The 23,851-nt window shown below is 39.9% G+C and overlaps 1 protein-coding gene across 2 annotated transcripts in view; it reads left to right on the top strand.

Annotated features, from left to right (window-relative positions):
• EPB41L4B (erythrocyte membrane protein band 4.1 like 4B) overlaps nucleotides 1-21,547 on the top strand; it is a 168,278-nt gene extending 146,731 nt beyond the window's left edge. The window contains exons 23-25 of one of the 2 annotated variants that reach the window (XM_015618467.3): nucleotides 11,040-11,108; nucleotides 14,972-15,135; nucleotides 16,720-21,547. In XM_015618467.3, the coding sequence (XP_015473953.1) occupies nucleotides 11,040-11,108; nucleotides 14,972-15,135; nucleotides 16,720-16,789 (303 nt within the window). In that variant the 3' untranslated portion in view covers nucleotides 16,790-21,547. The remainder of the gene's footprint in view (nucleotides 1-11,039; nucleotides 11,109-14,971; nucleotides 15,136-16,719) is intronic. The other variant, XM_033512170.1, reaches the window with a different exon arrangement.
• Nucleotides 21,548-23,851: the final 2,304 nt, after the last annotated feature.

Genomic DNA, 23,851 nt, shown 5'->3' with positions numbered 1-23,851 from the left:
ATTTCTTTTGTAACACATTTAGTTTGAATAAATAGGCATTTTCTGATGAGAATTCCTAAGCAGTAGTAATCCTTTTTGATGAACCACAAGTGGTACCTAAGTGACCAGAGATTTTCCCCTCTGGCCTATTCTGCTTTTGCTGCTATTCATAACAGTGAGTAAATTCTCTACTGATGCATAATATATATTTAATTTTCTGTAGTCCGTATACTAGTGAGCAAAACCAAAACAGAAATACAATCATTGACTTGTGAGATTTACATCCAGACAGACCTTTTGCTGTGACTTTATACAGAGCTTAATATGAGTCTTAGAGGAATGGCAATAGTAGAATAACCAGTAAGTCAAAGTGATAAAACTGAAGTTTGCATAAACCTCAGAACATCTGTGGTAATTCCACAGTTCTGTGCCTTGCCCCAGACATTGTATATCATAGAAGAAAATTGTAATTTAATTGTGGGAGAAAGAAAACAGGAGTTCCCTAATTTTACCTTATTAGTTATCATAGTAGCTGAATTGCAAACCAATGAACTCAGTAGGAAGGGGTATTCCTTTCATTATTCCTTATATGACCCTTCAAAAAAAAAATGCTGAATTGTTTTGTGCTGAGGAAGAAAAACTCTGCAGAGGTAGATATTCTATACAACCATTTTAAACCTGATTAATAGAAAGCAGTTCTTGCATACTTCTCAGAATTATTCCTTGGAACCTGTCCACAAAACCATCACTATGGAAGAACTATGGATTTATGACTTGCTTTATGGTATGACATTCTTCTAATTTTCAGCAAACCAAGACCAAATGCCCTACTCTCTAGGAGATACAACGGTAGGGTCAGGAAAGTGAACCTCTTTAAAACTCAGTTAGCAACTTAATGTCAATTATGGGTCCTTTGTCAAGAAGTTGACTAGAATCTCTCAAATGCTCCAGCGCTGTGGAATGTCACCTGGCCTCTTCCTGGCGAAGTACCAGATATTGTCAGGATGGATTGTGATGAAGGAGCTGGCCCTGCCATCTGGCATACACACCCAGCCATGTGCACATGCTCTGCTGAGAGCCCTGTTGGCAGTGCTGGAGATGGGAAGTCATGTGCCAAGCACAGTGGGCTTCCGACCACCTGAATTTGTGCAAGATTTGGCACTCATTCCATGCTGCATCCAAGTTGAACAAACTGTCAAAATTTATAACCATGAAGCTCAAGTGCTCACATAGAGACAGAACCCATGTGTTCACATCAGTGGCTGAGCTGCCCAGACTTCAGACAAAGCTTATTCTCTTCAAAATATCGGTGGTCAGGAGAGCCCATGTTTGTGTGTGCCCCTAAAACAATTTCGGCCTTCAGATCTCTCCTGTCTTGCTACTACTGGTTTGGAGAAAGGGTTGAAGAAACTGTTTTCTCTTTTCTTCCTCACCAAGAGCAGGGGTGGTGAGGCAGTATGGATAAAGGCTTTCTTTCCATCTGTAGTGTGGCTCAAGTTGGGCATATTCCTGCACCAGGTAACAGTTAGTTCCCAAGCTCATAGAAACCACACTCAAAAAGCACCAGACATAGGATTGCAATATAAACCCCAAAACCAAACTAAAAGCCAAAATCCAACAAATCAGAATAGCACCCTGCTCTCACACTTCTGCAAGAAGAGAGTGTATCCTGGGTAGTGCAGCCTGCAGCTATCCCAGGGCTCTTGGGAAGAAATTCAATTCTTTCTGAATTGAAAGAGTTAACTATAATCTTCCCAGAGACAACAGCATCAGCAGAAGTTGCCAGACAATAGTGTTTTGGCACCACATGGTGCTGAGAAGGGGTCTTTGAGGCAGTGGTATTGGAAACATGCCTCACAGGAAATCTCCAGCCTCAGTTTGGTTTACCTGTGAGTGCCTGTTAGGATGGGCAGGAAGTCGGTGACTGGGGGCCAGGATCTGCCTGTGACATTTTATTCATAGTGTATTTCTGCCCTTGAAGAGATGCCACAATCTGGGGAGAGGACTGTCATTGTTTGGCCTCTCTCTCATTTCTGTTTTACTTTTCCTGCTCCCTGCAACATTATAATGTTCTTCTGTTGCCTTCATAGAAATGTCTTTAATAATGAATCCTCTGAACCTTTTGCTCAATAAACAAAATATGGGGAAGCAGAGCTCTGATCAAATGATAGAACAGCCTTCTGGCACTGAAACTGCTGTCATTCGTGGGCCAAGCAGAAGATTTCTGTACTTGTGCTCTTAGTCCAAAGGAGATATTTATTTTGTAATTAAGGATGGGAAAGAGTGCGTTATGTGCTAATAGCCCTAATTGATTTGGATTATCCCTTGGCTGGGACTAATCTCTTTAGCCATGGGATATACCTGAGTGCAGTGTCTCGGACTGGGAGACTGGCTTTTAGGGTAACATGGTACAGAGACATCTGATGGGTTTCATGGCACTGAATTGGCAAAGCATTCCAGTTGCAGGTGTTTGAATCTGTATATGCCTAATGAGCTCTTGTGTTTGAACACAACTAGATTTTACTTGCAATCCAAGGTAATATTTATGTTTATTTAATGCTTGATGGCTGGCAATATGAATGATTCACAGTTAAGGGTGTGACATTATGAATAAATAGGTTTTTATTTATCACATTTATCACAAAAGATTTACTAAATATATGTGATTGAATTTGTTCATGTACGAATCTTAAACCAAGCAACACATTGCTCCTTATAGACTTTCAGCTTCTACTCCAGCTGGTCTTGTTGATAGAATCAAATAGTTTTGTATCCACTACATTTAAAGAAGTAGTGCTCTGCTTCCTTGATGCATACTGGAAAAGGCAACATATTATGATGGGAAATAGTTATTGTCTTATAGAAGCTTAGTTCAGAGTAGATTTTTGGAGCAGTGAGACAGCTGCAGCACAGCACTGCAGTCAGCACTCCCATGTGTACTTGAGATCATAATTTGTGAGAGGTCACCAAAATTTGTAGGCACGTGTATGGATCAGGGCTGCAGTAGTCCCTGGGACCGGTCACATGCAGAAGTTGAAAATACACTCAAGTGTCCTTCTGTATAGATACATAAATAGTGCACCAGTTTGTAATTTTAATACTTTTTCTGCAGCTCCACTGACTTTAATCTACCTGTGCTATTCTTTTCCTTTATAATAATGAACTGTATAAACTCCTGGGGATTTTATCAGAGCTCAATAGCCCAGAAAAATAGGACAGAAAATTAGTGCAAAGTATTTCTTACTATCCTGACATTCAAGGAGACTGTGATAGGTTGAGTTTCTGGACACTTAAGGACTCCCAGCCAGCTTTTGCTCTTACACAAGTAGAGATTGATTACAGTAGAGAGACAAACTATTTGTTTGTGTTGGACTAAGGTCAAGCAGTACACTGCTTGTGCCAATCTATCATAACTTTTCAAGAGAGGAATGTGATCGTGAGGATTCTAAAAAAGGGCAGGTGTGTTGCATGGTTATTAATCAGCCTTTGTGGGAGTGTTCCTGGGTTCGAAGCCTCTGTGTTAATAAGTCTTGGTGAACTAACAGTTATTGGGTGATGAGCCATCAGTGTTTGTACTTATAAATAATCATGTGTGGTGAGGGGTGAGTTTTTCTGTCTGATACAAAATACTGTCTGCTTGCTGGCAGTGAAATTGGGAAGTATATGGCTTACCTGAGGCACTCTCAGCCAGCAGGAATCACAACACTCATTTCCTCCTCTTCATGTTATCCATCTTTAGTGACTTTCTTCTGTGAAAACAGCCTCCATCTGCAGAGATGCCACTTGATTTTGTTGGCTGTGCACGTGGTGTAGGCACCTACCACTGGATCACCGTTGAGTTCATTGATAAAAGCCAAGGGACAGAAAAGGTAACTTTGCATTAGCTGTCCCAGAAATGCAACTAATGCAGCAAATGTTGGAGAGCAACCGTGTACAGTGGGTACCTACTGCTTTCTGTCTGCTTCATTTTCTGTGTTTTAAACAAAGACCGAGCAAATGCTGCAATCCTTAGTCTGCATTTTAGCCAACACACCAAGACTGTGACATCATTTTGTCTTGACACATTTTCCTCAGGGGATGGTGACTGGGTTGACAGCCTGTTCTGTGGTTATGTTCTGCTTAAACTTGCTGGCCTTCACAGCACCAGCAAAAGAGTACTGAATATCCTGAAGACTGTGAGAACATGGACACTGTCTTGTTTTGTCACATCTAAATTGCTCTTATTCTGTATTTTTTTGAAGAATGTCTCCTCAAAAATATTCACAAGGCAAAGTTATGTTGTAAAAATGATCCAGGACATTAATTTTCTTCCAATGTGCTGTAGAGATGCTGGACTGATTTAATAACAATATTACGGTTGTCCCTCATGCTCTCCCAATACCTCTGAAATCCCTTTGCTAGCAACCCATAATTACAATCCTTTGAGTGAAAATCTAGAGACTTGATCCCTAAAAGGTAGCATAAAAAAGATACTAGCACCAACAAAATTTTTAGGGCTATCCATGCAAATTTATACGGAAGTTGACATGAAGATTCAGGATTACATCCAGGGCATCTTAACTACTGTGATTTAGGTAGACCTGCTTGCAAATAGTGTGCAGTTTATACTTCAGCCACAAACTACTATGCATAAAGTACCTGTGAAATGCTCTAACTGCAGAAAATCCAAGCTTTTTCAGAGACTGAACCTTCTATACCTTCTACTCCCGTGACCTCCCTTGGCATTGGTTTGGGAGACAGAAGTCACTGGAGCACAGTCAAGGAGCCACATAGCCACCTCCTGACAATGCCTCTGTGTTAGGAAGGATTGCACAAAGTCCCTCTGAGAGGGAGGAAAATACCTGATGGAGAGGAAAGTACAAGCAGCTGGTGAGACATCAAGAAAACGGTGTATGCTGCCAGGTCATGTTCCAGGACAGGTGGACTCAGCCTGCAGCAAGGTCCAAAGAAGGACTGGTGTACATCAGTGAGCAGAGGAACGGCAAGTTCACCATTTGAGGGGGCCTTAAGAGAACTTGTCTCACCAAAAATTCATGTAGGATGAACACGGAGCTTTCAAAGTGGAACTTTTTCAGTTTACCAGAAGGAATTGGTAAATCTGTGTTTCAGTACCTGTGGGAAGGGGGATTCTGTACTGCTGCCCAGCGGTCCTGTGGAAACTCACACCAAATCAGATGAGCCAAAGACTTGGATTCACTTACGTTGGTTCTTAGGAATTAATGAATATTCTTGAAAGCATTTTCTTGAGCTCCAGACTCCCCTAGTTTTTTGCAAGATGAATAAGGGAGACCCAAATATCAAATGGAGCTATGAGGGAGATTTTCCAGTGTTGTCTCCTCAGAGAGGGTGACAGGGCAGGGAGGTTCTGAAAATGTAGCTTCTTCTTCCCTGGCTTAGTGGCTTATGCACGACCTCACCTTCTTAAGAAACTTCTCATTTGGTGCCTCAGGGTGTTTTTAATAGCACATTTCTGCAGAAGTGCCCTCTTTAATGAGTGTGAACAAAATCTGTCTGCTAACATTAACGCCTGGATATCAATTTAAAAAATACAAAAAATCCTGCATCCCATGAAAAGAAGGTGGCCTGTGATGCTACACGTGTGGGATTTGCACCAAACATGCTTCATCAGGGCATTTAGTTCACACAGCTTCTTCCAAGACTAATTAGTCAATAGTATTGCTGATTTATGTTTCTGTCCTGTTGCAAGTTTCCTGCACTGTTTTGGTCTGATTTTCTCCCTGAGCATCCTGGCAGTGTAACTGTCATGCTGGTTACGTTGCCACACAAGAAGGACATGAACTGAGGTTGACATAAGCCGAGTGTTCAATCATTTGAGCCTGGAACTGTTCCCACTCAAAAGAGTTTGTTTGTCCATGTAGATATTGCATGGTGAAAAATACCAGAAACTCTTTGGGTTTACATTTTCAGCTGTAGTATTCATTTCAGCCACAGAAATGGTATGACAGCAGACAAGGAGCTTTACTGAAAAATTGCAGATTCTAAAATCTTCACACTGGTTTTGGAAACTAGGCCTAATGGTTAATTGGTATTTTTAAAGTCATATCACATGTCAGAACTGGGAAATGCTAGTGTAATATCCTTTTCATCTGGTGTCCTTTTCTAATTTGATGAGTAGAAACAAGTCTCTGTGCTGTATAGATATACGATGGTATCCAACTTACATTGTGTATTTTGAAATAAAGCACAACAGAATATTCCTCTGGCTCTATGTGTATCCTGAGGGCCTTATTTATGACACTGCTTCAGGTGTTAGCTCTGCCTCTTCTTGCTGCAGCTCATGGGAATCCAGTGAAGTGTTAGGCCTAAAGTCTGTCATCCATCTAGCCAGTATATAAAGTGACAGTGCAAACCCGCTGAGATCACTCGTCTTCACCATGATGTTACAAATGCCTCCAGTCAAGGTGCAGAGGATGGCAGCCAGGCAAAGTGTCAATGGCAGAAAATGTTACTCTACCTTTGTGGAAGGATAGTTGTGCCAGGGCAGTGAGTATACCATTCCAAAGGCAAGGGAACATATCCAAATTAAGCCCACTTCTCCCAAATGTAAGGTGTTATTTTTTTTCCCAGAGCAAGGACATTTGTAATATTCCCTTCTGATAAAAATACCAAAATACCTGATTTTATGTCACTTAACTCAACAAAGATACTCTTTCTTTATCTCCTTGCACTTCCATTTGTTTTTATGAGAAAGTTACTTTCTTTTTACTGCTAACTCATCTAAAAGGTATTTCAGGAATGTGCCATTGTTTTTACTGAGATGTGAAATTTCATCCAAAAGAACTCTTTGCACAAATGTAATGAAAAGGGAAAGATTCTTGTCCTCTTGTCTTCTTTCTTCCTTCACTCTTCTTCATTCTCCCCTGCTATATAAATATCAAGGAAAATCAGTGCTGTTAATTCTTTCTGGTTGTGGCAAAGATTCCTCCAAAGTATGTTACTCAGAAAGCAATAATGCAGAAAGAATCTTTGAGTACTAGCAGAAAATAATCCACAGAGGAGTAAGTTTTTGCTTTTTTTCCCACAAAAATCAATGGAACTGTTAGATCTGACTGGTTTTCAGAAATTTCACCTTAAAGGTTACTCAACCATTGTATTTCTTCTGAGACTATGCTGATTCTTTCTTTATTATTCTTTTCTCCTTTTTCCTTCTTTCTTCTTCTTTTTTTATTTATATATATAGAGAGAGAGAGAGAGAAAGTCAACCGTTCTTTTAAGCTTAGTAAATTCTCAACTTGCCAAGCTAAATATTCCAGACAAGGAGCTACTTGTCCAAAGTAGTTCTGCTATGGTAATGCACCCTGACCTTTCAAGCAAGGGGCATTTCAGGTTATGGAACAATCCCTCAGCATGTGAGATGCCTCTGGAATGCCAAGCTTCTGGAACCTGACAGTTACTCATGGGGCTTGCCTTAAAAGTTATTTTATGGCTGTGACTTTGGCTGCAAGACTCTCCCGCAGAGAGAGCAAGTGTACTTGAAATCAAGTTTTGCACTTAAAATCCTGTCTGTGTTGTTATGGAGAGCACAGCTCTAACGTCCTGTTGCTCACCATACTTCTGTCACACTCTCTGACACCAGTTAGTTCCTTTTGCTCCTGTGGAAGAGCCTCGCTGTACCAAAAAATACCCATGCGTGGGCATTCTATGAGCAATGTGGATGAGATTGCTGCTCCATCTGCCACCACAGGAATTGTGCCCAGCTGTAGCCTTTAAAGATGTTACTTGTTTTGTTTCATACCAAAGCAGACAGCAAACCTCACTCTGGTCTATAGGCAATCCATGCACTGGCAGCTTCTGTGTTTTGCATCTCTGAGCAGCTGGAGTTCAGCTGCATGAGATCTACCTGCCAGTGGAACTGCTACTTCCTCTTCCCTCTTCCTTTTCCCTCATGTGTGCCATCCCAGGTAAACCCTGGAAGCTGCTGAGGTTCTCCAGATGCTGGAGGAGCTGCAGCTTTGAAGTAGGAGGTAGAGTTGGCTCTGCCCTTCTTCCAGTTCCCAGGTGGCATCTTTCAACTGATGCTGCCCCAATAGGGAGAAGAAAGCATCCTGGAAAATTTAAGAGTCTGCTTCTTCCATGTGAGTTAGGAGATATGTAAAGGTGTGTCTTTCTCCTAGGGCAGGGAGAGAGGCTGTGTGGGGAAGGGATAAAGTTTAAGTTCTGATCAGGGAGTTGTTTTGCTTTCTGAGTTACTCTGAGTTTTTTGACTTCACACAATAAACTCAACCCCAGTGCAAGGGTAAGGAAGAGACTCACCCATGATGCTGCTTTCCTTGTGCAGTAGGATGGGAATCATAGGCTTTTCTTCTCCCTTCCAGGTCCTGGCAACTGCTACTGCTGGCCATGGTGAACATGCAGGACAGTTAGGTCAAAGTAGGCAAAGTATATTCCAGGCTGAAGAGACCTTTCAAATTTCCAGATCAAGTTTCACATAAACCAATTTTTAAAGTGATGCTTTCTACACTGTTGTCTCCCCATCCTGCATATCCTCTGTCTGAACAATATTCTTGAATATTTTTTTTTCCTGCTATTGTTTGAATTAGGATGTTGTACCAACTTCCTACTCAGAAGAGCCAAGCCATTAATAGTTAAGAACTTCTTGCCAATGTTGAAGAGGCAACAACAGTGTTGATTCTCTGCCCTGCCTGTGGAAGTTGGCAGAAATAATTTAATCAAGGCCTGGGCCAAACCAATAAACTCTGTTGTGCCTTTTTAGTAACAGTGGCCTGATCCCAGAGGCAATAAAATATGAGGGCAAGGAAGAGTAAATATTAAAGGCTAAGCAGGATGATTTCTGTTTGTCTCTATTAAATTGAACACAGGTATGGGTTTTTCCCCTCTGCTCCCTAATTACTCTCTCCACTTAGTTTAAAAGGACAGAAATTTGAGGGTTCCAATCCAGAGAGCCTTTTATTTGTCGATATTGTCCCATTCTCAAGATTAAAAAAGCACAGCTACCCAAGACAGGGACTCACACTGATATCTAAACCATTAAGATTAACCATTTCTTGCCCTGTTTTGATACATAGGCTGGCCTCACACACATCTGCAGATTGAAGTGCTGGTTTTGCAAGGTGGTATTCTACATGGCTCTGGGTCACAGCATGTGATCAGGCTGACTCCTGTTATGTGCCTCTGCTCCCAAATCTCAGTGGACTCTCCAGTATTCTGCATAATTTTTCTTTCCTGTGTTCAGTAACAGTGCTTCATTTCCTTAATGAGACTAACCAGCAAAATTTGAGAGATTTTAGCAGTGGGATATCAAACTCATACCACACATGAGAAACCAGCTTCCCATCTCTGTCTTTGGCTCAAAAAATTTATTTGTAACTGAGTACACTTGTACTTTGTACTGTAACATCATAATGTAAACCCTTCATAACCTGAGAATGTCAGCCTGAGCTCATGGGTATTTGCTGTCTCTCAAAAGAGTGAGACCTACTACAGCTGTCCAGATTTGGCCCTGGGTATAATGTAACATAACAAACTTGTGAGGAGCAATTGTGTCCATTCAATGAGTTAGGTTCAATCATAATATAGCAAACATCTGCTATACTTGGCAAATACTTCGCTAAGAGACATGAATATAGGACTGTAAAAGGATTGTGAAACTTCCTTTAATAAGTTTGCATAGAAAGTTGTGGTTTGAAATAATTTCTCCTTCGCAGATCCATTAGATCATTTGCACCTGTATAATTGATTTACAAACACCTTTACTCTTTTAAAAAGTTATTTACATGCTTGACAGTATCTTTGCTATCCATAGTCCTCATGTAAGAAGCCTGACAACTAATGCTAAGCTGAATTCCACATGTTTGCGGAAGCGACCCTGCAGATAGCTGTTAATTTCCCTTGGTACCCTTATAAGCCAATATGTTCCTGCTATTTTATTTGCAAAATAAACACTGTACATTTACTTAATTATATTTGATGTCATATTTCCAGGTTTTTCTTTGGCCTACAGGGGCTCAGGGCCCTCAAGGTAGCTTTCCTCATTATTAAACAAGAGGTATATTACTGTAGTTAATAAATCATGATTGAAGACATGCATAACAAACCAATGCACAGGAGTTTCTATAATAAAGTGAAAAACATGCTTTTACAGTGAAAAATGTAATTTTCAAAAAGGAAAACATGAAGTGCAATTCAAAACTCAAATGTTTGTTTGCTATTTTGTCCTCTGAATGAACGAACAAACAAATGAATGAATGAATAATAATATCTGCATTCTAAAACGGAAAATAATGAGAAACAGCATTCACAATGAAGTGGGACAGAGATTGTTGCTGCTTTTATATATTTTTAATTTCAGCTAATTGTTTGAAACTATTTTAAGGGCTGAAGTGACTTCCAGCAGGGTCTGGTCACACCAGTGACTATATCCTTATGGACCAAGTCCTCTCAGCAGATGGATATGTTGGTCTCTCCCCTCTTTGTCTCCATGCACTTTTCAAAAAACCTCCAAGGCTCATCCTTTATCCACAGCCCTCCTAGCTCAACACAGGGCCTCCTAGCTGCCTGAAACAGACAGTTGCCCCTGTGGTATTTTAATAAATGATTTTCTTTTGATCCCACCTTGCGTGATTATTTGTCTTCAGTAGCAACTGTGTAAGTGAAAATTTGGAAGTCTAAAATATTTAAAGCACAAGTTCTTTAGCCAGAGTTCCTGTACAGAAAAATTTTGCTCCTGCACTTCATATTGCATGTGTTAAAATGTAGTGCTGGCTGAAAGAATCACATAAGAATTCTGGCGACAGAATTGGAAGATATATTGTGTGCAACCAGGTCTGTATTTGCTCAACATATTTAATTACATGGTAAAATGAATTTATCAAGTTTTCATACTTATGCTTTGACTATTCATCATCAGGTTTCTGTATGCATTTTTGGAAGGGTCTTTTTTGGGTCTGGTCCAAGCTCTGCTGAACTGCTCTGATTTGTTGGATATGTCACTATAGTTGCAATGCTTTGCTGCTTTTTTTTTTTTCTTTTGCATTTTTATGCTCTGAAAGTAACATCTTTTTCTTTATCTTTTTTTAAAGATAAAGACATTCCCTGCTGATACATCTAATCCTTTTTTCGATCCCTTTACAACAGTACCACAGTTTTCTGTAAGTAGAATGTGCAACTAAAAAACTGTGTTTTAACACAATTCCAACTGATTTTTTTTAAGTGTTAGAAATCTATGCATTAAGCATTCCTCAAAAAAATAAAAAATATAAATTCCAAGTAGAAATTAAGAGTACGAAGCAGTTAAATATTCCCATTATACAGAAATGTTGCCTGCATTCAAACATTGCTCCTTAGTAGACAGAGGACTAGAAGTTGAAGGTCAAGGTTCACCACTAATGAAGTCAGTCCCAAAATGTTGATTTCAGGACTGTAGAGGACCCTTGTGAAGCTCCATAACATCTTTACAGGGAGCAGTAACAGAATGGGAAGACTTAGTCCTCTGTCTATCAACTGCATGGCTTCCTGCCTGAAACCGCCTGCTGTGCCATCACAAAGAGGGCCCTGATTCTCATCGAATTTTAAATTCTGAATTTTAAAGAATTATAGTTAGTGTGTGAATGACTACAATGGTATCCTTGTACGAACTCTCGTGTTTACCCAAAAACTTGAATCCAATATTGAACTCCATTCTTGTTAAATTTTCACAGAAGATGTGATTTAGGGACTTTGGTGTGGTAAACTACATACAAACAGAAAACAATTATCTGACAATTTTAAAAGTAAGTATGATCAAAATCTTGCATTGGTGGCAGAGGCATTGTGTAATAAGTATGATAAAAAAAGTATGACAAAATTAACTACTCTTTAAGAAACACCCTGCTTATAAACACCATATCAAATGACTTAAAATTTTAAAGTTACATTTGAAAAATGAAGCATTTCAGACTTTGACCTTAAATTTTACTGGTTGCAGCAATCTATATCTGGCATATAATCCAAGATAAGTAACTTCATTCACTGTTGGGTCATGTGAAGGTTCTGTTTGTATTTAATGATTTAAAGAAAGAGGCTTTTCTTTCACAATAAACCTGATCATGGGCTTGTATGTAAATGTGGTTTTTTTCTCCAAATAGGTACTTTAAAGCCAGAGTTAGTTAGCCTCCCCAAGCTGTGTAAGTGGCACAGTTGAGCTCTAATTAAATGCATTTGAAAGTACACAGGAATGTCACAGCAATGTTTCACTGTGTCAGCCAAATCCAGACCATACAATTGTGATGAAAGCTAACTCAAAGTTCAGTGCATGCATCTTTCACAGTACTCCTTAATCTAAGCAAAACGATGTGCCCCCCAAAATAGCTTTCCCACTAATTAGTATTGATTTTCAGATGTTGTTTTACTCTCTCTGACAGTTAGGATGAAAGTAAAATTTTGGAGGGCTATATAACATACATTTTCATAACTGGGGGGTCAGAAATCTAAAATACAAACAGAAGATCTACCAATATACTTACTCACAGAAATTTCCATATTGCAGAAAATGTCTCTTTCATGGCAAATTCAGATGTTTAATTTTTGTTATGTTCTATCAGGAGAAAAGAAGCAAAGCAGAATTCAAACTAATGTTTCTGAAATCCCATCTTCTCCACACAGATTTCCATTTTTCTGGGTAGGGTGGAGGGCAAAATAGAGATCACAAATATTTAAAATACCATTTCAATAAAAACCTAATGATGAATGATGCATCACATGATCTTGTACATTCCTTTTAGTGAGTTATGTACAAGTATCTGGGGCGAACAGGCAGCTACCTATGGGACTGCACAGAGATGGAAGACAATTAGGAGGGGTTAGGTGGCTTTGGTCCTGTGTTTCTTGGCCCTGTGTCCCAGCCCAAAGGGAGGTGTCTCTCCACAGCAGCAGTTCAGATCATCCTGACGCACTGCTGAGAGCTACACCACAGGCAGGAGCTGTAAGGAAGGGTAGCTGGGACTTGCAGGCAGATCTAACTCTCAATTGTCACCAGTCACACACAGACCGAGATGGTAATGTTTGTTAATTGTTTTCTTTTTTTTTGTTGTTTCCTTTCCTTATTTATCCTTCCCCTTCGCTCCTTTTTTTTTTTAAATTCTTTTTTAAATGGAAGAAAACATTAAAATGTTATTAAGCAGGAAAAGGATTATGAACAGTGACATTTAGAAGGCTTTACCTTTTATGTACAGCTTCAAATTTGGTGGTGTATATGCAGTTCTGTTGATTTGATCAGATGAAAAGGTAGATGAATTGGTTTCCTGGAATGTTTAAATCAAGCCAGGAACCATCTGAATTTCAGAGATTTCCACAGAAAAATGGCAGGCATGATGGCCATATTCTCAGGCAGGTGTAAGTCACATAGATTTAAATTAATGAAATTATGTCTGTTTAGGTCAGTTAAATATTTGGCTTAAGCATACTGTGCAATCAGACATATATACAAAAAGATACTTTGGATATCTACTGTTAAATAATCATCCAGAGCAAACACATTATGGGATTCAAGGCAATTTTTCAGCTAGTGTATTTGGTCATCACTGCTGATTTCAGTGAGGCTGGGAGAATTTATATGAGCTTCAGAGTGATGTCTTCTTCTCATGCCATAGAGTAAGATCTGGCAGTCTTCATAGCACAGGGATCCTGTATGAGGAACACCAAATTTCATACCCCTGCAGTTTGTAAGGTTGAGTTTTAAAAGCTGAATGACAGAGAATTTTTAGCAGATTCTATTAGCCATTATTTACACACAGGAGGGTTTCATTAGTTGATTTTCCATTTTACTAATTTTTTGAAATTAATGGAATTCCTTTTGCTTCAAAGGTTATTTTGAATCATTAAAGATGTGTTTAGACATGTTAAAAAGTGACAATAAACGAGCAAACCTAAAACTGACAGTCTTTTCTGGGCTCAAATAGTTTTCCCACTGTTTAAACTAAGTTTGTGAATCACTTGTAGAGGGTTGCAGAATTTGAGAAATAATTAGACCAAAAAAAAAAAAAAAAAAAAAGCTGCTCTTCAAATAGCTGCTTTCTTATCATGGTGGCTTTTCTTCCTTCCTGCCTTAGACTCTGAACCATGTCCAGAAGAAATAGTCATCAAGGAAGAAAGGTAGCTGAAGGAAGAAAGGTAGCTGATACCAGTAGGAGTGTGTTTTAATGATCCTGACACACTGATAACTGCGGTTGCTCTGTTTTCTTCTCAGGTCAGCGTCAGACATGCACCACAGACACTAGTTATTGTGGTTTGGCATGAGAAATAGCCCATGCCAAAAAGCAAGACAGGGTTGTTTGATCTTTAGGGATCCTCCCCCTCTGGTTGTAAAATTAGCCCAGTCTTTGCTATAATATTGTTGTGCTGAAATACCTCACCTAAAAGACAGGAGATGGATGGTCGCTTGCTGCTTGTCTTAAATCTCCACTTCCAATATTGCCTTAACATTGCCTTTCACTGGGTACTGCAAGAATATCTCTCTTGAGACATGTTCCAGTTAGCAAAATTGGGAAAGGAATGGAGATTTTGAAACCTGGATTCCTAAAAGCCCAGACTCCCAGCTGTTAAAAAAACACAGAGTAGTTAGAGGACCCACCAGCAAATTGTATAGGATTCCTGAAGCATATTCCAGAAATCTCGTGTTGTCAACATTCTGCATAGTTTTTAGGGAAAATGCAATAATGATAAGTGTCATTCTCTAAACTGATCATTTTTTTTTACCTGAATGCTGCCAGTCTCATACGTGCAGTGCCATTTCACCTGGTGCATGTTGCAATCAGGCTTGTCCCTCAGGCATCAAAAGAGGTGGCTGTCCAGCATCTGCAGAGGATGCACTGAGAGGTTATAGCCACAGCCTCTCAATTGTTCTCATTCTTAGTTGCTGTTACTGAGTGCTTGGCAATGAGTTGGATAGTGAAGAATGGCAAGACCAGTAGAAGCTAACCTACATTTTTTTCTTTATCTGTGTGTATAATTTTTATTTTTTTTTTTATTTTTTTAGGCAGAATTTGCAGATAGCAAATTACAGTGCTGTGGGGTGCAGTCATCTCCTAAGATTACGCTGGTGTCTCCATCACCTGTCCTGAGGTCTCTGGCAGAGACTATACCAACTCCAACAGTCCAGACAGTATATACGTCGCATAAGCCCATTTCGCTGGCAGACAGGTACTGTGCAGTTCTTTCACAGAAATACTATGAAGCTTTCTGCATTAAAGGGATCAGCTTGTTTTCCCTTTTTCTTTCATAAATACCATAAAGTGTCATTTTCTCTTATACCAAAAGATTATTGCTTGACTACTTCAGAATTGGTGGGTCATGTAAAGAAATATCTGTAACTCATCCTCTCATGCTCTGGGATTAAAAAAAGCCTACCTTAATTAACTGCTGCAGCCAGCAGTACGCTGTTTCTGTGGCCAATGGCCTGGAGAGAAAGCGTTGTGCAGATTTTTCTCAGGCAAGTCATTTTGTCTCAACCACAAAGGTTTTGTTTTAATAAATGCCGTTACAATTTGTTTTTTGAAATTAGATGTCCATGGGGGAAAGCTGAGGTTGAGAAATGTCGGTTCTTCTAAATGAAAAACAGGCATTGGGGTTTTTTTTTCCTCTTTATTTTTTTCTTTTTTACTAATGTCAAACTACAGTGGTCTTGTAATTTCTCAGAGAAACAAGAAGCTATACCACCTTTCCACACACAGACTCTTCAGTTTTCTATTCTTTCATTCTACTGGTTTTGCATGCTGGCTCCTTGTTCTATAATTCATTCACAGCTGAACTTCCCAAAGCTGATAATTTACTGAATATAAATGTATCAGTGGATGTACTCAGTACTTCTGGAGCACAAATAGTCCAAAGCTTATGAAAAGTGTTTCTTTGACATAATAATGAATTAGACTTTTTTACTTTTGGATTCCTAGTCAATTCCTATTTTTGGTTGCTAATTATTTTTTGCAGATGTTGGTTAATTGCACCTGCACACTTGTTCAACACTGCTAACTCATCTAAGAATTTATCATTCCAGTGAAAATGTAACTCTGAAGCTGTAGTGCTGAACTCAGCTTCTGTAAGATGGCTCGAGTACAAGTGGGTGATTCTACCCCTGCTTGTCCATGAATGGGATTCAAGGCTTCTGCAATGCAGTTTAATTCTCCAAACTTTGTTACAAATGTGAGATATACATAAAAATCAGAAAAGCTTGGTAAACAGTTTCAGAAATGGAATTGCTAACTCAGGGCACTCCCAGGGTTAAAAAGCCTCTGGGCTCTGGAGTGAATTGGTGAGAGCAAGGACCTCAGGTTCTGATTTTGGCATCCTGTTATGTGCAGGACTGTGGTAAATTCAGAACACCTATATATCTATATAGATATATAGATATCCCTCAATATCAGATTACACCAAAGAGCAGAAGACTGTACCAGTACTCTTTCATAACGGTATTTACTGTATCTGCTCCATTTTTAGAGTTCTTGTCCAGCTTCCTTTGAAATCAGTAGCCTTTAATGGGGTTAGATGAAATTATAAACTATTTTGCCATGTGGATCTTTTTATATCCTTCTTCTTGCCTCTGTTTGCTCTTCAGAAATATCAAGCGATACTTGTTTTTGAATCAGCCACCAGTTATCTGTTTTTTCACTGAATTGAGTCTGACCTTTTTTCCCCCCTCCTTTGGTATTTTGAAAATGTTAATTATTTTAAATTGAAATCTGAGACTTATTGTTCCCATAATTGGCTGTTTGTGCATTAATTACACAGCGCTGAGACTCTGAGGCGTGAACTTGAGAGAGAGAAAATGATGAAAAGACTCTTGATGACAGAATTATGAAATTCGCACTTCCGTCAGATGGAGAATGGATTGGGGCCTTTCATGTGCCTTCTGTCTGTTTACATTCCTCTGCTTCTGTGTACTCAACATAATGCATTGGGAAAATGTGTGATATTCCTGGCTCGCCTGGATTCACCACGGTTGGTTAAAATTACGTCTCGGCTAGACTTTAACTTGAAGGAGTTCCTTTATTCATTTGCTGCTGGGAAATAAACCTTCAATCCTTTATCTCTCCTGAGATTTTATACTATTAACACAATTAATTTCTGGTTTGGTTTTGGTAAATCTAGGGCAAAGAGGATCAGCAAGGAGCATACTGATTTCTATTGGGAAACACTGTTCTGTACATATGTTAATAAGTGCACAGAAATTAATGTTATGCAGAATATTTTGATAGTAACATAGAAAATATGTCATTTTGTACAACTGAAAATTGCAATGAGCTACTGCTATTTGTTAAGAGAACCATTTTTAAAGCAGAAGAATGATTATTACATCCTAACCCCAGGACTGTTAGTCTCCACAGAATAAACGGCTGTCTTATTAAATTCCTAACCTTAACCTTCACTCAGAGATATAAATAGCTGCAAGGGGGAGAGACACCCCACCACACAGACATACACACCCAATACTCCCTATAGCTTGTCACCTTGACCTGAACCTTCAGCTAAATAAATCTTAAGGTATTTCCAATGATGGATGAAAAAAAATCCGTTGTTTAAAATAATTTGCTACTGACTTTCTAGCTTGATACTGACTTTTTTAAAGTAAGTGAGGAGTTTTACCTTCTCCAGTTTGCCTAGGCTTTAGGGCTAGCCCACACTCAGACATCTGCCCCAGCACTGAAGGTTGCAGAGCCTCAGCGGTGTGGACATAGCTCACATATGGAGAATTTTTTCCTTCCTGGGTAAATAAACCACCTTCCTGACTGACATGAATTGATTGGTCTCTTTTAAGAACAAGAACAACGACAGTTTATGGCATAGCTGTGCCTATACCCGTATTTTTAACTCTGCCTATCAGCACGTCTGTCCCAGCAACCTGTGGAGGATGTGCCTGGCTATACATCCCGTTCACCTCCAACACCCAAGCAGCCTCTACATCCAGTGGAGCTATCTCAGGCATGAGGTGGGGTGGGTGGTCCAGCACTAGCAGAGCCGCAACCGCAGGGAGGGAATTAGTGGTATACAGGTAATGCTACCAACTGTCTCCTAGGGAAAAAAAAAGGTCTCTGTTTCCCCTTCTTCAGTAGTGCAGGGTCATCTAGAAAACTTAAAACATCTGACTGTCAGCTACAAGGTACTCTTTCAACAGGAAAGCTTTTGTGCATTTTGTATGGCTGAAGATGTATATTTTTCTGTTACTCTGTACACTATGTTCTCTAATTTGTATTACTATAAAATATTGCCCTTCATTTGGCACTGATTACTATGGCTTTATCTCAGCTTAAGAAGTTTGTTTGTGTGGAGGCTGGGAAGTGAATGCTGTGAGGCTGGGTTTCCTTCAGAGTTAGCTTCTGCTGTTTTTCTAAGATGAGAGTTCTGGAGATCTTCATAAGACTGTGGATTGCAGTGTGAAGGTATAAAATGATTTGTCTATTTTATATTTGCTAGGACAAAAAAATAGCATTAGGCTTCCTGTTTAAATCCACCAAACCCAAAACTTTCTGGTTGCCATAAACTGGGTCCAAATACACAGCACAACAGTTAGATAGAAAATAACATCACAAAATTTAATCAAGTGGCTCAACACAAGCAGTGGGCACAAGAAGCCACAAAACCATACCTGGACTGTGGATTTAAGAACATTCCAGTGACTTTTTTGGGTAATCAGATATGACTTGTATGCTGTCTACCCTCTAGTTACAGTGCCAGGACACTTCTGTTCCTTATGTTTTAATGCCCCACTCCATCAATCCAGGGTTCTTAAAAATTGATTAGGAACATTAAATCCCTGTGAGGAAATCAGAAAGGAGGGGAAAATGCACGGGCACAAAAGAATGCAATTTCCTGCTACTCTTTTCTCACCACTTCCCAGAGGTGAGGGAGAAGCAGCAGCACGTTTTGCCTGTGTCCAAGTGAGAGTGAGTGTTTTGAAGAACAAATAAAAGAAAATTGTGACTACAAATGCTGGTTTGGGAGAGGAAAATGAAGTAAGGTTAAGAATGGCCCAGTGCTGACTAACTGAATCTAGTTTTCTGCCTGTTAGGCAGAAACCAATTGTGTTTGAACTGGCAACAGTTTCACAAAGTCATTATCAGGGAAAACCCAGAGGGAAAAAACAAACAGAAAAAAAATCCGAACACACCTTTCAGTCATACTGATTGCCATGGAGTGGACTTTCAGAACCCCACAATATGCCTTCAGGTTTTGGGGGCAACACAGATCCATGTTAGGACAGTCTGGACACTTAAGCAAAAGCCTTTAACAAAACTAAACTATGGGCCTTTAGCGCATAAGATGTTCTGGCTCATAAACAGACTATTATTTTATTGTTTTTAATGCATCATTTTTGCTCCCATTGTATAAAATTTCTTCAGCTGAAATAGTCAGAACCGGAAAACAATGTGAACCAAGGTTTATATGGCCAAGTCCTTATAGCTGAGGCATGCTCTGGGATAGCTGAAGAAGGACAGAGATTCCTCCTTCTTTGCTTCCCACCAGGAGAAGAGGGAAAGGCTTATGTGTCTCCTTAATTTCTGTGGGACGTTTTCTACAGAACAACTCAAAGTACGTTGCCTTGTCGTGTTTTAGTGTCTTATCCACCGGCTGCCACCATTTCCTATTCTGCAGTCTAATGGAGCTTTATTAAAACTGTTTTACTGATATCAAACTAAACTTTTAACTGTGGAATGTCATCATCTTGTTCTTTCTTACTACGTACCTTCTTCAGCCATGCTTCAGCATCTCAGTTTTCACATCCTCTGAAGAAACACTTCTGCCTCACCTCTGGTTGGGAATTACAGTGTTAGGACACCTGTTACCCAAAACTACTGTGAACAAGACAATGTCTACATGAACATATTGCAGAGGGGCAGATATTGCGGATTTGCCCCTACAGTTAAACTTTACAGGTGTTAAAGGATACTCTGCCTGAAGGTATGTCTGTATAATAGTGCAGAGGTATCTGAGCTAGCTTTAAGCTTGCATATGTAGATGTGGCAGCATGAAGCCCAGCACAGGCTATCACTCTCATGTACATTGACATGTGTAAAGATAACGCATTTGAACAGCAGCCTTCTGAAGCATGGTCTCCAGAACTGGTGACAGGAAAGGGTGGCTGAAAGGATTTTGTCTCTTCAGCTCTCCTGGGAAAGGGTTCATCTCATCTAACATTAAAATGCCCAGCTCTCACCTGATGAGAGATCAAAGGAACTGTCTTCCGGAGGTGCCTCTGACTTAAAGTGTCTACCTTTATACAGATTAAAGTTAAGTGAGATGAATCCTGCTTTCCGTCCCTCTGGCTAGGTCAACATTGCAAACCCTTGCTGACTCAGCTGCATCATCCAGGGTTCAGCTTCGAAGTACGATTTGTGATCGACGTAGCTCTGCCGGCGAAAGCCTTGCGCTTTAGGTGTAAATAAACTGCCAGAAATATCCTTTTGTCAGGATAGCTTTTATCCCTTGTGGGAGAACAGAGAGCTGGGATAACAACTTACAGTGACATAAGCACAGAGGCTTCGCTATAGTCGCGCTCCATCTGGGAGCAGCTGGTTGATGAAACCTCCTGCTATAGCCACGCTGGCAAAGCTAATCAGGGGTGACCCCGGCTTTTCACAGGGCCCCGAGTGATGCTCTGACCCCGTCAGCAGATCCCAGCTTTTCAGCGTGAAGTCTCTAAGCAGCGGAATGCGGTGTTGTCATGTTTGGGTGATTCCAGCAAAATTTATTGGCCATTTACATAGCTATGCAAGGAGTTAAATATTTTCTCATTTTGCAGTCTCTTATTGAAGCCAACAAATTGTGCTTTGTTTTTGTGTGGCTCAGCTGTTCCCAATATTTTGTTTCAAAAGGAATAACTGGGTTTTCTTTAGAAACGTTGGTTGAGATTTAACACCTCTCTCAGATCCCACCGTGTGTGCAGACTTTTCATGTTTCATAGACCCTGGAAGTGCAAAATTTGAAAATTAACTCCTCCAAAGTTTCAGTTCATGGCTTCACTCTCTTGCAACAGGATGCCTACGTGCCCATTTGAAACAGAGCTGGCAATGCAGTGAAATGTTTCATTGGAGGCAGCATCATGTTTTGTTTGAACTGTTTACGAATAACCTTTGCTTTTATTTATTTATTTTTTTCTGAATATATTTCTGTTTCATTTGCTACAAAAAAACTACTTGTAATTATGCAATGGAATATTTTTTCTTTTTTTTTTTCTTCTTTTTTTTTTTTTTAATGTCCTGATGTTCAAGGAGTTTGCAATAAATATACTGAGACTGATCTGTAATTGCATGTAAGATTAGCCTCACTGTGTTTTGTAAAGTTAAGTGCCGTAAAAGAAGCTGTAGATGACGTGGAGAAGGAGGGAAGATAGAGAGTAAGTGGAGGAGAAGGCTTCTTTGGCAGCTGCAGCACTGAGTGGTGGGTAGCAGCTTTAAAGCAAGACTGCTCACACCATTTTGTTTCACCTGAGTAGCAGCGTGTATCATCAGACAGTGTATGATGGCATTTTGTTGAAAACATGCCTAAAGAGAAACTTTTACGGCTCAGCTGTTTACCTGTTCCTGTATTCATGCCTGCAATAAAAGAGATGAAAAATAAATCACAGAGTCTGAGCAATTTGTAGTCAAACCGGTCATTTAGGAGGCAAGGGGCAACATGCCAATTAAACATTTGCTTGCTAGGAAAGTGGATCCACCATCATAAAAAAAATTACAATGCAAAGAAAAAATAGAAAGATAATTTCTTCGTAAAGCCCAGAAGGTTTCCTCCAGCTTAAAGTTACAGTCTAGTGTTGTAGGGTGCCAATTGTCTGTGGGGTCATTAGGTGGGCACACTTTGCTGAATTCCAGAGCCAGAAAAACACTGGCAGGATCAAGGCAGACAAACACAGAACTTGGCAGCTTTTTGGGCTTTCATCTAGGGCTCAAAAGGCAGCAGAAAGTATTACTAGACTGGAAAGGGTGGGGAGGAATGTTCCACACAGGGCTGAGAGACACCACCTTGTTAAATTGCTCCATAAAGGAAAATTTAAAAACATACCCACCAACAAACCCAAAACAAACAAAGCCTGTTTACTGTATTTTTTTCTCAAACACAATTAAAATGTTTGACTCAGATTTTTGCCCTTGATTTTTCCTTTCTTTCAATGTCTAAATGAAAAGTTGCTGCAGAATGAAACATTTCCCTTTCCTTCAAAGATCTCTAAATCAGAACATTTTGACATTAGCTTTCCCAGTGCACTTACAAAATTAAATCCCAGCAATGTTCACCCCATTTTCTGAGGTTGCCAAAACTCAGTATTCAGAAGGAATCTGATCCCAACCCAATTTCTCCATCTGGATCTTCTTCTATTTTTATTCTCTATGAGGGGAAGTCAGAGGAGCAACAGATAAGCATTCTTCCAACTCTACTCAATTTATACCAAGAAAATTGATTATCCAGACAGCAAACTTAGTTAATTAATTCTCCTTAATAAAGAACTTTGCTAAAGAATAGTGTTCTGAGGTGCAGTGTAATGAGAAGCTGTGCACTAAAAGGTCAGCAAATACTCTTGTGGAATTCAGCTGCAATGGAAAAGTGTGGGGACTTCAGAGATGTAAACCTGAACAATCTTTTGGTTAGTTATCAGATGACTGATCTATGAGACTGAGTGTGAAGTCACTGAGATTAATTCTGAATCTCCAGGGACATGTTTTCTCAAGCAGAAAACAGACTTTGCATACAGGCTCTGTTATGTTGGGGCAGGGGGACAATAAGGCAATGGTTTCAGCCTGGCTGTGGTGCAAAAATCCTGTGGCAGCAAGGGGAAGGGGGTAGGAAGGCACCCATCAGGGTGCAGACACAGGCAAGTGGAAGGAAGCCCAAGACTCACGAAAGACAATGGCCATGCCTTTGCCAAGCACAATGAAGCCTTTGGGGCTGGTCATCACTGTGCCCAAATGCAACTTGACCTGAAGGGCAACCCTGCAGCAAACCCAGAGTCAGGTCTGGTTGTGACCAGATGTGCAGGAGGATACACCAGCGAATGAGGGAAATAAAAGTTCAACTATTGCCCTTTCCCAGCCACCCCAGGACAGGCTCATGGGAACAGCTCAGCTTCTGGGGTCAGATGAGGAGAGCAGGCTTGCCCTTTTTGTGAGAAGCTAGAAATAGGAGCAGTTTAGCTGTGGCACTTAGATTTGGCGGTTTAGATGTGTTTGACAACCCTGACCATTACAATTACATCTTATGTGCTTCTAGTAGCACACATGGTCTCTGAGGTGTCTCCTCACCAGCCTTTAGGGTCTGTGATGGTCAGGAGAATAGGGGTAAACAACAGCGAAAAAGAGAGCAGAAAGCAACCCACACTGTCACCTGCTGGGGAGCCTGATGGCAAGGTACTGCCTGAAACATTATTTGCTTTTTTACTTTATTTTAAAATTACAAATATAAAATTGCCTCATTACATAAGCAATATGCAATTGGTACTAATTATGTTATTTTTAAATGAGTATTTCTGCAGTGTGTGTTTGCTATATAATGCCAGTGAGTGCTCAGCTGTGTCATCAGAGTGGCATAAAAACCACATGGATCTTTATTATTTCATGCAGTGATTATTCAGTTCTTCAAGCAGGGAGCAAGTTAACCCTCCATTGTTCTTCCTCTGCCTTTTATTAGCAAACTCTTCTGGAAATCCAAGAAAACCACACCAATAATTACTTTCCTAAAAGATATTTGGTCAGTCAGCTTAGCATCCTAGGGACTCCATGATGTGAAGAACTCCAATATCTTATATTTTTTTAAATTATTTGCCTTGCTGCTTTCAAAAAGAACAACAAAAAATCACGATTTCTGTGGTGTCTCATTCTCTGCTCTGGCTGCTGGTCCCCTTCCAGCAATGCCAAGCTTGGTAAGAACACAAGGT

Source organism: Parus major, chromosome 2 (assembly GCF_001522545.3).
Source record: "Parus major isolate Abel chromosome 2, Parus_major1.1, whole genome shotgun sequence".
NCBI classification, from domain to species: Eukaryota; Metazoa; Chordata; class Aves; order Passeriformes; family Paridae; genus Parus; species Parus major.
The sequence above is the reverse complement of the archived record's forward strand: the minus strand, read 5'-3'. Positions and strand labels throughout refer to the sequence as shown.